Source organism: Brachionichthys hirsutus, unplaced genomic scaffold (genome assembly GCF_040956055.1).
Source record: "Brachionichthys hirsutus isolate HB-005 unplaced genomic scaffold, CSIRO-AGI_Bhir_v1 contig_696, whole genome shotgun sequence".
Classification (NCBI taxonomy): Eukaryota; Metazoa; Chordata; class Actinopteri; order Lophiiformes; family Brachionichthyidae; genus Brachionichthys; species Brachionichthys hirsutus.
In genome coordinates, this window is record NW_027180387.1 from 107,392 (window position 1) to 121,041 (window position 13,650).

At 42.8% G+C, this 13,650-nt stretch overlaps 1 protein-coding gene across 1 annotated transcript; it reads left to right on the forward strand.

Annotated features, from left to right (window-relative positions):
* Positions 1-1,679: 1,679 nt before the first annotated feature.
* On the forward strand, positions 1,680-2,951 carry LOC137914435 (5-hydroxytryptamine receptor 1A-alpha-like). Its single transcript, XM_068757985.1, has one exon. The coding sequence runs from the start codon at positions 1,680-1,682 to the stop codon at positions 2,949-2,951; it is 1,272 nt and encodes a 423-aa protein (XP_068614086.1).
* Positions 2,952-13,650: the final 10,699 nt, after the last annotated feature.

The window sequence follows — 13,650 nt, forward strand, 5'->3', positions numbered from 1 at the left end:
TGAGTCATTCTCGTCAGAGGCTCCTGCATCGGTGCTCATGACGGTGCGCTCGAGGCTGCCGAGTTGCCAGCAGAGTGCATCTGATGCCGTTTCAACCAGGCAGCCCGGTCTTCCCTCTCATCTTTCCATAGATATTCTCTCTGCCACCAACTCCCGGATGCCGTGGTTCAGGCTCTTTATTAAAGAGAGAGGACTGTTCCAGTGTAGAGGAGGTGAGTGGTGCAGCTAACTGGACTGGTCTGTGCTACCCCTGTTACCCCACTGGGACATTCCACAGTAAGCCCCTGCACAAAAGGTGTGCAGTTCATGGCCTCACTATTGTCTTGTGTGAATCTATAGACACCACACTGCTAGTGAAAAAGTGAAAAAGCCAGAGCCACTTTTTTTTACCCCCTGATGTCTACTCCCACTGCGTCAGCTTTTCTCTGGCCAAAACTCTGTAGTTATTTGTACTGCAATACAGTACTTTGATTATAACGCACAGTAAGAAACAGCGTTTTCTGCAGCTGCACTTGCATGGATTTAAGAGTAATGTATTGTAATGTATCCATGCATCTTTAACACTGAATATGATCCTCAACTAGTTATGATAACTTCGCCAAACTAGGAGTAACATTTCTCCTCACTGTGAATATTATAACTGAAATTTAGAGGTAACTTTTGTGTGTCTTTCCCATTCAATTTGAGATATTGTCAAATTATCCTCCGAACTCCAATCTAGATTCTAGAGCGCTGAAAACCCTGAAGCAAACCACTCTGCAAAGAAAGGTTTGTTCTCCACCACCAGTTGCTTTCATTCCATGTCGGAAAAAAGCAACAGTTGCTCTCTCGCTCTCTCTCTCTCTCTCTCTCTCTCTCTCTCTCACACACACACACACCAGAAAGAGCGTCTTCCTTCGCTTCACACAAGCAGTACCCGTTGTGAACAGCAGATGGCGGCAGTTCTCCTCTCTGTTATGCCGCGGAGCTGACCCTGGTGCTGAAATCAGCCTTCCTCCAAACACTGTGCGCGTTACCGCTTTATCCTTTGCGACTCGAAATGCACATCTCTCAATATTTTATGAACGTTTGTCTTCAATGAAATTATCTTCATCTCGTTTAATTTTAAATTCAGAAATATATTTTTTAATATTTTCTCTGTTACGTCGAGTAGCTCTCCAACTCCCCCCCCCCCCCCCCTCCCCCCCCGCTCCTCTTACTTTTCAAAATCTTACAACTTATCGTTTTAGTCTAAACTGATATCAACCCTGCTGTGCGAGAGAACAGGGAGAGGAGCGCTCTGCACCCTCCTCGGCTGTCTGCGATGAAAAATGGAGCAGCGAGGAGAGCAGAGGCACAAAACTCCGGGGCGACCTCCACGCGGTCTGACGTACCCGAAGCAGCTGGTATAAATGACTTCACGGCGTCATCAAGCTCAGATGATCGCAGCACCAGTGAGCGCACCTGGCTGTCAACACACACCAGCTAAATCACACACAAACACACACGCACACGCATACGCTCACAAACACGGCTGCGTCATGCGTCCTGAGAGCGGCTGCAGGAGCGCGGTAACTCCGATGGACCCCGGTAAAACGCGCAGCAGCAGCAGTCTGAGGGGCTGACTGCGTCCTGCTTATCTGTCCGGCGGAGTGTCCCCAACTGCTCTGGTAAAGTTGCGCTTTGAGCGTGCACGCATTATGGATTTTATAACAACAAGCAGCAACGGCAGCAGCCCGACCGGCGGTCACCCTGAAGGCGTAGGTGCCGGCTGGGACCAGGGTGAGAACGGGACGGGGTCCGGGTCTCTTCCAGATCTGGAGCTGAGTTACCAGATTATCACCTCTTTGCTCCTGGGGGCCCTCATCCTCTGCTCCATATTTGGCAACGCGTGCGTCGTAGCCGCTATCGCCCTGGAGAGATCTCTCCAGAACGTGGCTAACTATCTGATCGGATCTCTGGCCGTGACAGACCTCATGGTGTCGGTATTGGTTCTGCCTATGGCAGCCCTCTACCAGGTTTTGAATAAGTGGACGCTGGGGCAGGAGATCTGTGATTTATTCATCTCTTTGGATGTACTATGTTGCACATCGTCCATCCTGCATCTGTGCGCAATTGCCTTGGATAGGTACTGGGCCATAACAGACCCTATTGACTATGTAAATAAACGGACACCGAGGCGAGCCGCGATCTTGATTTGCGTAACTTGGCTCATTGGTTTCTCCGTCTCTATTCCGCCTATGTTAGGCTGGAGAAGCGCAGAAGACAGAGCGAAGCCGGACGCCTGCATCATCAGCCAGGACCCGGGCTACACCATCTACTCGACATTTGGAGCTTTTTACATCCCACTTATTCTTATGTTGGTCCTGTACGGGCGGATATTCAGGGCTGCCCGGTTTCGGATTCGAAAGACTGTCAAGAAAACCGAGACGGCAAAAGTGTCAGACAAGAGTTCGACCTTGTCACCGGCCGTCTTCCATAAGAAAACGAACGGAGAAGCCAAAGGCTGGAAGCGTAGCGCCGATTCAAAAACCAGCTCTCCGTGCGTAAACGGCGCGGTGAAGCACGGAGAGGAGGGCGAGTCGCTCGAGATCATCGAAGTTATCAGCAACTCAAAAACGCACCTGCCGCTGCCCAGCACGCCTCAGTCCTCGACGCACGGCTGCGACAACATCAACGACAAAAACACGTGGGCGAAGAGGAAGATCGCGCTGGCTCGGGAACGCAAAACGGTGAAAACGCTGGGGATCATCATGGGAACTTTTATTTTCTGCTGGCTGCCGTTTTTCATCGTCGCACTGGTGCTGCCTTTCTGCGCAGACCACTGCTACATGCCCGACTGGCTCGGCGCGGTCATCAGCTGGCTGGGCTACTCCAACTCGCTCCTCAACCCCATCATTTACGCATATTTCAACAAAGACTTCCAAAGTGCTTTCAAGAAGATTTTAAGATGCAAATTTCACAGACCGTAGTCACACCGGGGGAAACGGACTTTATGGAACAACAACAAAGTACATATTTATTCAGCATAGTTTGCATTCAGGGACGGAACTTTCACTCTTAATGTACAAGCTCATGTCTATTCAGTGTTGTTGCTACAGTATATATAGTCTATATGCCACGGCAGCCATCATTGTAGTGTCATGCGAGCCGTGTCCTGTGCTGATTCCACGCATTTTACCATGAGAGGAGACACGCAGGGGTTCCTTCCTACTTCATGAGCTTTGTAGCACCGAAACAATAAAGGACATCAAAGTTTGTCATCAAGAAGCACGAGTCCATTCTTGTTCAGAAAATGAAAATTCATCATCAGTGAATTAAGGGACGAGCCAAAAACGTGGGCCCTGTTGTGGAAAGTAATAGCTCCACTTGTCTGATCATACACCTTCATGTAACTAATAAGGACTTAATGATGTATTATGTAGACAAACAAATGGGATATTTAAATAAACCATGCTGCCCATCCATCAAACTCTTCTAATTGGAGCCTGGTATTACATCTGATGTGTTATATTCTCACCTCCCTCCCCTTTTCACCTTACAGCCCCCCCATCTCATCTTTCTAATTTATGTTTGTCCCCTGTGTGTGAGAGAAAATCTGAGACAACAAGCTGAGGAAGTAAGCTTCCTTTAGACACGAATTAAAAGAGAGGATCAAATATTTCTTTCTTTTTATGTTTGAGAAGACAACTTGTCTCATTAGCATCAAATAAATCAATGCTAAATTTACTATGTGTAACATTAAAATCATCTGGGGTAGAGAGTCAGAGAAATAGAGCACACAATAGAAACAGTCTCACTGTGCTTTATCCTTCAAACAAATCCAACACGCACACAAAATAATAATAAATAAAGAAGCTTAGACATTCAAAGAGAAAAAAACATGCAAACAAGTGTAATATATAAAATAACAAATTTACTGAGATTATTAAATTATAAAGTATTAATGTGGTAATGGTTGAACATTTTCATTGTCTTCTAACAAAATGGTTAGTGGAGAAAACCGATCAGACCGGTTTGCACATTGTCAAAGAGAATCACTTTCTAGATCAAAGTCAGAGGTTAGATCGGGGCTTAATAATGAAATTCACAACCAACATTCATTTTAGTTCTAAAAGCTTTAACCCAGATTCATTAAATGTAACTGATCATGTCAGATAGGACTGATGTCAAATGTCACAGCAGATCATTAAGAATAAGAAGAAATGCTTGTGGGAGGAGGAAGTCTTCAAACCCCTCCATCTTTTCATGCCAAGGGTTTCCTTTCTGCATCAGGTCACTTTCGCTCTGCATCAAAAGGTGCACTCAAAAGGCTTCAGGGAAAATTAGTCTCATACCTATAACATGTAGGTCAAATTCAGGGGTTCTCGTAAGATCAGACGAGGATGTGACGCAAACTCCCGAGCAGGGTGGAGCATGTGTTTCGGCTGTGAGTCACATTGGGTGTAAGACTATTAGAATCGTTACAATGTGGGCCTGATATATGGGATTACAAAGCAGCTGACCTCCTTTGAACTATATTTTATCAAAGGTTTTGGATTGCAGGACAATATTAATCCCACCCACTGTGGGATTTTTAAATGTTATGTAGGTGGGTGTGTGTAATGTGGTGAACATCTACTTAAACCCAGCGAGAGGAGAGGAGAGGATTATATAAAATGACACTCCTAATATGGGATTGGACGGTTTATTACATGTTTTCCGCCAGCCTGTGGCCTAAACCTGTGAAAAAATGTCTAGTATTTTGCTTATACATAAACAAATATATATATACATACATAAAAAGTTTGAACAAATTGGAAACTCTTCAGAATTTTACTGGTATTGTAAATACAGAACTTTATTATTAGACCTATAGTAAAGACGGCAGATTAAAGAACAGTCACGTGAAAATGTAGAGCTCAGGTTTCAACAGAAAAAGTTAAAAATGGGGTTAGAAGACAAATGGAGGAGGACAAACGAAGATAGGAATGACGACTAAACACTCAGCACAACAGATGCTTCTGGTCCGCCCCCTTCCACTGGAGGGTCTTTTTGATCTGTCAGTGTTATTTTTTTTATTATTATTTTGCAAGGATGTCACAGCCCACAGCCGGAGGCTTTCCCTTTCTCCACCCGAGCCTGAGAGATAAGCAGGAAAGAAGGGTTCCTGAAAGCTCCCTCTGCCGTGGAGAAATGAGGGTTTGGAGCCTTCAGATATGGTAAATTTTTCCTGTCGACTTTATTTTGAAACTCATGTGTCATTCCTTTGTTGTCGGTTGATCCAAACACACACACACACACACACAGCTTTGATGGAGAGCAGGCATCATGTGTTTGAGGAAAACAGCAAACAAACACAAACAATCAAACGCATTAGAGACAATCGCCTTCAACTGATTTATTCACAATTCTATAATGTTTAAATGCCAGAATGTTGTTGGTACAATTCTCTGCTGCATGTTTTTAGTCTACCTCATGCTGACTCCGCCCTGTGCCTGACTCTGGAAGAGGAACTGGTCAGTATGGTTTGTGGCAGCGAATGTATGGCTTTCTTTACTTAATTACATTGGGACAGTCAAAAACAAAAAAAACAGAAAGACAGAAAAAAACAAGGAAAGGAGAGAGAGAACATTATTTTTTTATGCCCAAATATCATGTCGGCTTCAGGCTTGCACCCAAAAAAATATTTCATGAACTCCCACTGAGAGAATATTCGTTTCCAAGCGAAAAGGGCCTGAGGCTTGAGAATAGGAAGCTGCTGTTCTCTGAATCCAGTCTGCTCATAGAGCAGCATGTAATGTATGTTTTTGTCCACGTTTATGTGCAAACTGTGCCTTAGTGTGGCTATATGAAGGAACACCGAGGACATCTATTCGCCTGTGTGGGATTATCAGATATCATACACAAACTGTGTGCCCAGGTGTGTTTGGTTTGTTTGGTGTATTTGCATGCATGCATTAGCAGAGCAGCGGCAGCCCCGACGCCAAGGACCAGCCATCAGTCTCTGTCACAGCCTCGCTACAGCCCCATGCATCCGAAGACACGAACTCACTGACGCATCATCGTTCACAAACTAATCCTCTGAGGGAGGCCAATTTGATACGTGTGGTATTAACAGCAGCCGGGGGGCTTTATCTTATGATCCTATGACCGTGCCATTTAACATATAGTAAGAGTATATGAGCGAGTGCAGGAACAGACCACTGCGGGTAAGTCATGCATGGCATGCTGATGAAGATGATTTTGGTTAAATCTGAAGGATTCCCGTGCAGGATGTGTAATCCCTCTAAACCGTTCTGTGTCGTCTCCGAGGTCTCTTCCTGCTCGGAGAAAATCCTAGAACACCTCCACAGGGAAGGGTTTAGGAGGCATCCAGATCAAAATCTGCTTTTCAGTATTATTGATCATACGTACTGCCCTAAATCCCAGTCCCATAGTGGGCTCTGTAGTTCTTGGATTTAGAAAAGGGATAAGGAAAGATTTCAAAATGTATTTCATCCACTTTAAGGAAGAACAAAGAGGCTTTCAGCGTCAAGTTAGCCACGAAGAACACACCTTTCCTCACAACCGGTCTTTGCACACCATCTCTCTTTTTGTGCGCCTCCCATTTCCTTCCAGTTTCACCTTCTTACTGCCGCTCACTGTCCCCCGAGCAATTCTCCTCTCCCCTCTGTCTAGTCTCATAGACTTCCCAGTTAACATCAACAGAAAAAAAGGTCAGATGAGTGCAGCCCTCCACTTGCTGTCTGGCTGGCAGAGCCCCTTGACCTTTTGGTCTTGTTCCATTTTTCTGAGCAGCCGAGCCTGCCAGGTGACCTCTCGTCTTGAATGTTGAGAGACCCTTTAGACTCTGTTGAGGGAGCTGGAGATTGAGATAGAAGGGAAGGAGTGAGATGTCATGAAAAGAGGCACGGCTGTTTGGCAGAAGATAGTCTACGTTATTGGAATGAATTTGGTCATTTTAACACCTTTTTTTTAACTTTACATAAAATACTTTTATGATGCACTCCAATAATATTTTATAATTTGAAGTGAACACAATATTGTTAGGTTAGGTTAGGTTAGGTATGTATTTATTTCAGGCAATGACAAAAGCACACAAAACAAAACAACCCGTGCCACATCGCACGAGCCACATTTAAACAATAAGTAATAAGCCAATTCAGCCTGAAAGGGAGTGGGAAGAAGAAAACTTGTACTTGTCTGTGGTTACCTTTTAATTTTCTTTGTTAAGCCTCACCTCTCCTTCGCTAGCTGCTGCTACCTCAGAGCTAGCACGGTCACTCACTGCACTGACTTTATGATTTAAAAATTGGTAAAGAAATAAGTACAATTGAAAAAACAAACATTTTCATCTTTGCCTGACGGTACGCCTTTCCTGCTGTGTGCCACTTGCCATGTTTGTCACTGGCTACTTCTATTAGTGTTAAAATGCTTAAACAGTGTGTGTGTGTGTGTGTGCGCGTGCGTGCTTGCGTTTGTTACCCTCGCCGAAGAGGAGGCGAGGGTATTGCAATTGGGTGCGTTTGTTTGTCTGTCTGTTTGTTTGTTTGTTTGTCTGTCCGAGCGCATAAGTCAAAAACTAGTAACCCAATCGACTTGAAAATTTTACACAAGCAAGGTTCTCTCCGTGGCTCGGTCCTCCCCGAGAATGGCGTTGATCCGGATCTGGATCCAGATTCTAGAATTATTTTTATATCTGGAATTGTGCCTGTGCTGTAAACTGCCACTTTAAGAGGGAGGGACACGAATGGCATGATGGGAAAAAGAGTCCAGAAGATGGCTTGTAGTACATTCCGGAGCAGCAAGCTAGAGCAGGTTTGGCCCCTCTGATCCGGAAGCCCCGTTTACTGTCTCACAAGATCGAATAGTCTATTGGAGGCGAGGGTCTGCAATCTCTGATTGTCGTTTTCTAGTTTGTTTTGTGTGAGTGTTCGATCCCGGACGTTTTGGCCCTTGGCTTGTGAATGTGACTAGTTGTGCTGTCTGACTTTGTGTGTCTGTTTATCACCCAGTGTCGGCGAGGAAGGTCTCTGGAGCCACAGCAACCCTGCAAAGGAAAGGCAGTCATGAAAAATGAGTGGAATGAATGGATGATGATTGGGACTGTATTTCCCAGCAACACTTACATAGTCTATTCATTCTATTTGTCATTTTATGTTTTTAAGGAATATATGAACCATTAAAGAACACGGAGCAGCGCAGGAGCAATAAAGAGATAAGCATTTATGAAACTATTCCTTTGTGTGCTTAGGTCAAAGTTTATTTCTCACATCATTTACACCTCCCACGCATGCTCAGTCTTAATTTCCTGTTGTCATTGTCTGGGGCTGTCAGCTAAGATACCAGCTGTTCTGATCACCGTCTATCATCTAACCAATAGCTCAGTGACACACCTTCATTATCTATCATCTTGTTGCTATCTTAAAAAAAAAAGATTGCCTCTGTGCCTCTAGTTTATTTGTGTCTTTGCAGACTCACCAGCTTCATCATATCATCAGCTTCTTCAGCCTTCTTTGTGTCAGCAGTTTAATCAGCCACCACCACCAGTGTATAAACACCAATGGAAGGCAGACACTGGCGGACGAATTAGTATATATTATATGGTAATATACTAATATATAATATAATATAAATATATTTGCTACAAATGAACTGTAGTCCTGTTCACCTCAATAAGGCTCTTCTTAAAAGCATTTAAAACTAAAAAGATGTTTGTTTTTTGGAGGATTTAGGATGTAGTCTTTGCTTATAGAGCTGGGAAAGTTGAGCCATAATTGAATCATAAAATGCTAGAGTGAGAAAATACAGATAAGAAGCAAAGAAAAATATCACATAGGAGCAAATAGGAAATGGTACGGTCTTCAACATATACCTTTTTTCAGTATAAATTATGCAGCAGGAGAAATATATTGCAGTGTGTGCAGAATTAGTGCAAAATTCTGCATGTCATTACAGAACCGCTTACTCTTGCACCGTCTTAAAATATGTTGCGGGGCTTGAAGATGAACTGCTGTGATGGCAGTTTGTGCATATGCATGCATGTTTTTGGTGCACACACGTGCACATGGAAAAGCACTGATAATGTTGCAATTTTCTAGATTTACATTTGATAGCGTCGGCTCTTGTGCCAGCTGGTAGGGTGGTGCTTCTGTTACTTCCTTCATCTGCGGGGTGATGGGTTGAAATTAACAGCAGGTGAATTACTGTCAAATTTACATCTCACTCAACATGCGATGTGATGCAAGAACTCCTCTGATCTGGTTGTCTGATTTGGATCAAATGCATCTTTAATGTGGACTTGGCTCTCATCATCACATTGTTCTGCACCCTTGATGCAACAGAATGTTGTTTCATCGCCTGAAGAGGAAAAGATGGAGAACATTGCAGAATACGGTCCTGCATTGTTGATGCTAAAGGCCACAGGGATAAAAAACAACAACAACAACAACAACAGCAGTGGATAAGAAGAGGAAGCAAACACAGCTAAACCTGTCAATTACCATGAGGAAGGGGTGACAGAAGCGTAGAGGAAAGGGTCATGACCGCAGTTACTGAGAAATGACAAAACCTTCACAGCGCGTTCACATTTGAAGGAGAAAACAGCAAAATGCTAAATCTCAGCCGTGGAAATTCAAACCCCTATTTTTCTGCTACTGTTGACACAAGAAATCTAGATCGTAGGGGGGTTACTGTGTAGCTTTTGGACTAAGACATTGTACCAAAGGTTTTTATTCTTTTGGGTAGTGTTTGAAGTCGTGCTTGTACTAAATCCAAAGGAATAAGTTTATTTCACAATCAAACCAAAGTGTTATTAAAGTCCTGAGAGCATGAGTCATCTAATGTCTGCAGCAGCACTGCATACTGTTACGTTTCGGATGTGCTAATAGGTAGGTTTTGATTTCAATCGTATTTTTAAATGATACGCAGTGATATGAATACATTTTTGAAGATAAAAAGTAACATTAAAGTCATGTTAGCACCTCTTTGAAGTTTTGTCAACGCCTTAATTTAGACATTTGAACATTTATAGTGGTCAACTGATGATTTTTAGCTGTGATTCTATGTTATATAATAATTTATATAATGCACAGGACATCACAATGAACACGGCACAATGTGTTGATATGTGGTTTAACTATTTGGGTTAAATAAAAAGCCTTTTATTACAAAGTCATTAATATGTCATTAGAATGTTTATCCTAACAAAATCAGCAAATAAGCTAAACCACCCTGATTTGCATAATGTGACATACAAAATGATTGCATGCAAGGAGATGTTAAGGATTCAGCATTTTATGTTGTAGAGCCTTCATTATATCAATAAAACCATGATCAGATGAATCTTGCATGCAGGTCTAAATAAATTAGATATAACACTTTCAGTAAATTGGAATAGCGACACTTCTGAGGTCATGCATCGCCTCAGGGGAGGGATGAATCCCTGCCAGTGAGTGTAATCCTCATCCAAAGGTCTCCTTGCTTTCTGACAAAGGAAGAAAAAAAATTAAGAAAAAAAGTGAAAGTATATTGTGATAAAATTGCCTGCTTCAAATAATATGAATTATGCAAACAGGTTTCTCGATCTTCCATGAATATGATAATTGAAAATCGCACATCTTCTTTGATTGGTTTCTTTTCATGTGAAAGGCCTTTACATATAATACCGTTTTGAAAAAGGGCTAAATGTGACATTATTCTTGTTCTTTTTGAAGAGAATTATGGGCATGTTTTAGATGGGTTGAGTGGCAATGACAAAATGGGTGGAGGCAGCAGAGAGTGACATAATAAATCGGTACACCTGATCGACTGTCGGCCAGCTAAGAGACCATTTTCTCACCTCTTAAAAACACTCATTCTGAACAAGAGCATCAGGACCTTAAAGGAGTCTCCTCGTCTAATCCAACAGGGATAGGCTGGCATTATAAAACATGTGTGAACAATTCACTGACAAGTATTCACCGTGTAAAGCCTGAGGGAAGAGCAACACTTTTGGAGGGATTTGGCTCTCGTTACGTTTAGAAAAGTACACATATGCATACATAAAACAACTTTATTCTGGTTTCCCTAAAATTCTCAACATCTCCCATCATTCTCTTCTGTTCATCCTCCCTCTTTGTATTCTGCTTCAGGCCATCTTATTGGATGATCTTTCACTGCCTATCCTCAAATCTCCCTCCCGCTCATCCGCTTTGTATTTGGACAATAAAGAATGGCCTAAAACCTAAATTGCATTATAAAGTAATTTAAAACTTGAACAGCCTAAGATAGCCTCTATGCATTCAATATTTTAAAATAAAAAAATGTGCATTAAACTCCTCATATTAGACAACAAATGTCGTAGTTTGGAACCGCAAGAACAACACAACATTCTTTTCATCTGACTATTGGCAGGACAACATCAGTTTTCTCGGCAACCATTAAAAATCACATGACTTAGTCTTGCTTAGGGTTGAAATAACCATGTTGTTAAAGTTTGGACATGTTTTGTTATTCAGACAAGAGGAAGCATATGTTTGAGGTCGAGGGTCGAGTGTCGTCATGGTTCAGAGAAGCTGCCTCTATTCTTAGTAGGATGCAGAAAGCCAGCAGCTGTCTCTATCGTGTGTGTCAACCAGCCAATCCACCTCAACCTCTTCCATCTGTCCATCATTTCGTTTTGGAGGACAGTTTAAAGAAGGTGCATCTGTCCTTCCTACACGAGGGAGGAGGTCTCGGGTTAGCTTACAGAATTAGCAACTGAAAATGAGATTATTTTCAACATGTAGAAAGAAAATTCCTCCAAGAATCATAATGTGGACAGATTGATCTCACAAAGCTGTAGACAGGGATCAATATCACATGATAAGGCTGCCATGTTTTACATTGAATGTATGCAGTTCATCCCTTCTTTCACCGCTCCTAAAAATAAAAAATCACCAAGTAACCTCGTCTTAAGTCTGACCTCCCTGTGAACTGCTTTCAACATTCTCATTTGAAGTGATTCAGCATTTTGATCATACAGTACATGTACACATACCTTCATTACAGCAGCCCCATAGAACATAGGCCGCTGCTGGGAACTATGCTTCCAGCATTAATATGCATTAATATGCATTAATATTGCATTACTTTGCCTGACTCTCATCTCACTGAAGACATATCATAAAGTTTAAGCAGCAACTAGTCAAAGTCAAACAGCAGCTCGTGAATTTGTGCCATAATTACATTTGGTAATATCCACTGGTGATAACTGCAAAACGGGAGCTGCTGCACTGAAGTGTGAAGAGGATGGAAATTCAAAGTGCCTTGAGATATAGCGGAGTTTAGATCACTTATTGAATCTAATAGTGGAAAAGAGAGGCCTGATGGTGATGAGGGACAATGCAGAGCGACGGGATTAAGGCACTCACTTTGTTGGGGTGTGCATTTACCAAGGAACACGAATGACCACCTCACAGGTATATGGCTCCAAGTTGAACTTTAGGAGCACACCTAATGCCTTTATTGTGTTATTGACTGTAACTCTCGGCAAAATAGATGCCGTCCCTATGACGATATGTACGAAGGAGATTAGAGTCATCAATCCAGTGTCTGACTGGAAATGAAATACGACGTCAATTTGTTGAAAGCTGAAACATCTTCAAGCAAACTCAAAGAGGTTCAGTTGATTCTTGGGTTTGGCTCTTTGTGATCTCAATTTTCTGCTACTGGTTCTGAATTATGGAATTGACGGCATTAAATAATCGCCAAGGCATTTTATCAGAATGTTTTGATGTCACTTTGTGACATTGTAGAACATAAAATGTTTTTGGCTCCTGGTTTAATCCTGTGAAACATCATCCAAGGAAGTGACAGAATATCTCCACCTTGATTGGTAGGTTGGTTGTGTAGCTGCTTGGTTGATTGATATCTCTGTAGACTCTAAATTTTAGAGCAGCAGCCTCATTGAGCGCTCATCGCGTCCTCCTTTCTCCCCATGTTAGGACTGTTCGAGCACCATTCTGTCACTCACACAACGATACAATCCTTCTCGTTTTCCTCTCATCTTTTATCCATTTAATTTGCTCTCTCTCTGTCTCCCTCTCTTCTCCTCGGCCCCCAGATGTACGGCATCTCCGCTCAAAAGCATTTTCCTCCTCCACGGTTCAATAAACAGTTGTTTGCCGTGTGGAATAACAAAGATTGTCACCATGGCTACTCTTCTATCCCGTAAGCGTTGAGTGGCCTTTTCTGAGTTCTAAAAGGAGCAATTATCTGATGACATCAAAGACGGGCGACAACATAAAACAGCAAAGCGAGAGAATTGGGTCCACGGCATTTATCGGACAGGTGGGGGACGGCGTCTGATTTGCCTTATTCAGCCAGAAGGAGCCGCTTCAGGCAACACCTCGAGGGGCGTGAGAGGCGGTTACATAAACGCAGTCATTCTGCTTGAAATTGCCTGGATTTCATGAGGGACAAAGGCAACGATGCTCGGCTGTGTGTGTCGGCCAGGAGTAAGGACGACAGCTGTATCTGCGCATATTGGTTGCAAGCCTTTGATGCGTGTTGTAGCATTGAAATGCACAGTCACACAATCATAATAAATGGTGCGAATGGCAGGGAGAGATTCTTAGGCTTGGGTTATTGGTAAAACTGCACTGAATCTCACGATTAAGCATAATGAAATGTATCAGTTATAAAAACCCACAGCTCACATCAGCCTGG

What these genes read in the sequence shown, in the direction of transcription:
- LOC137914435 (XM_068757985.1), top strand. Translation starts at nt 1,680, where the DNA reads ATGGATTTTATAACAACAAGCAGCAACGGCAGCAGCCCGACCGGCGGT.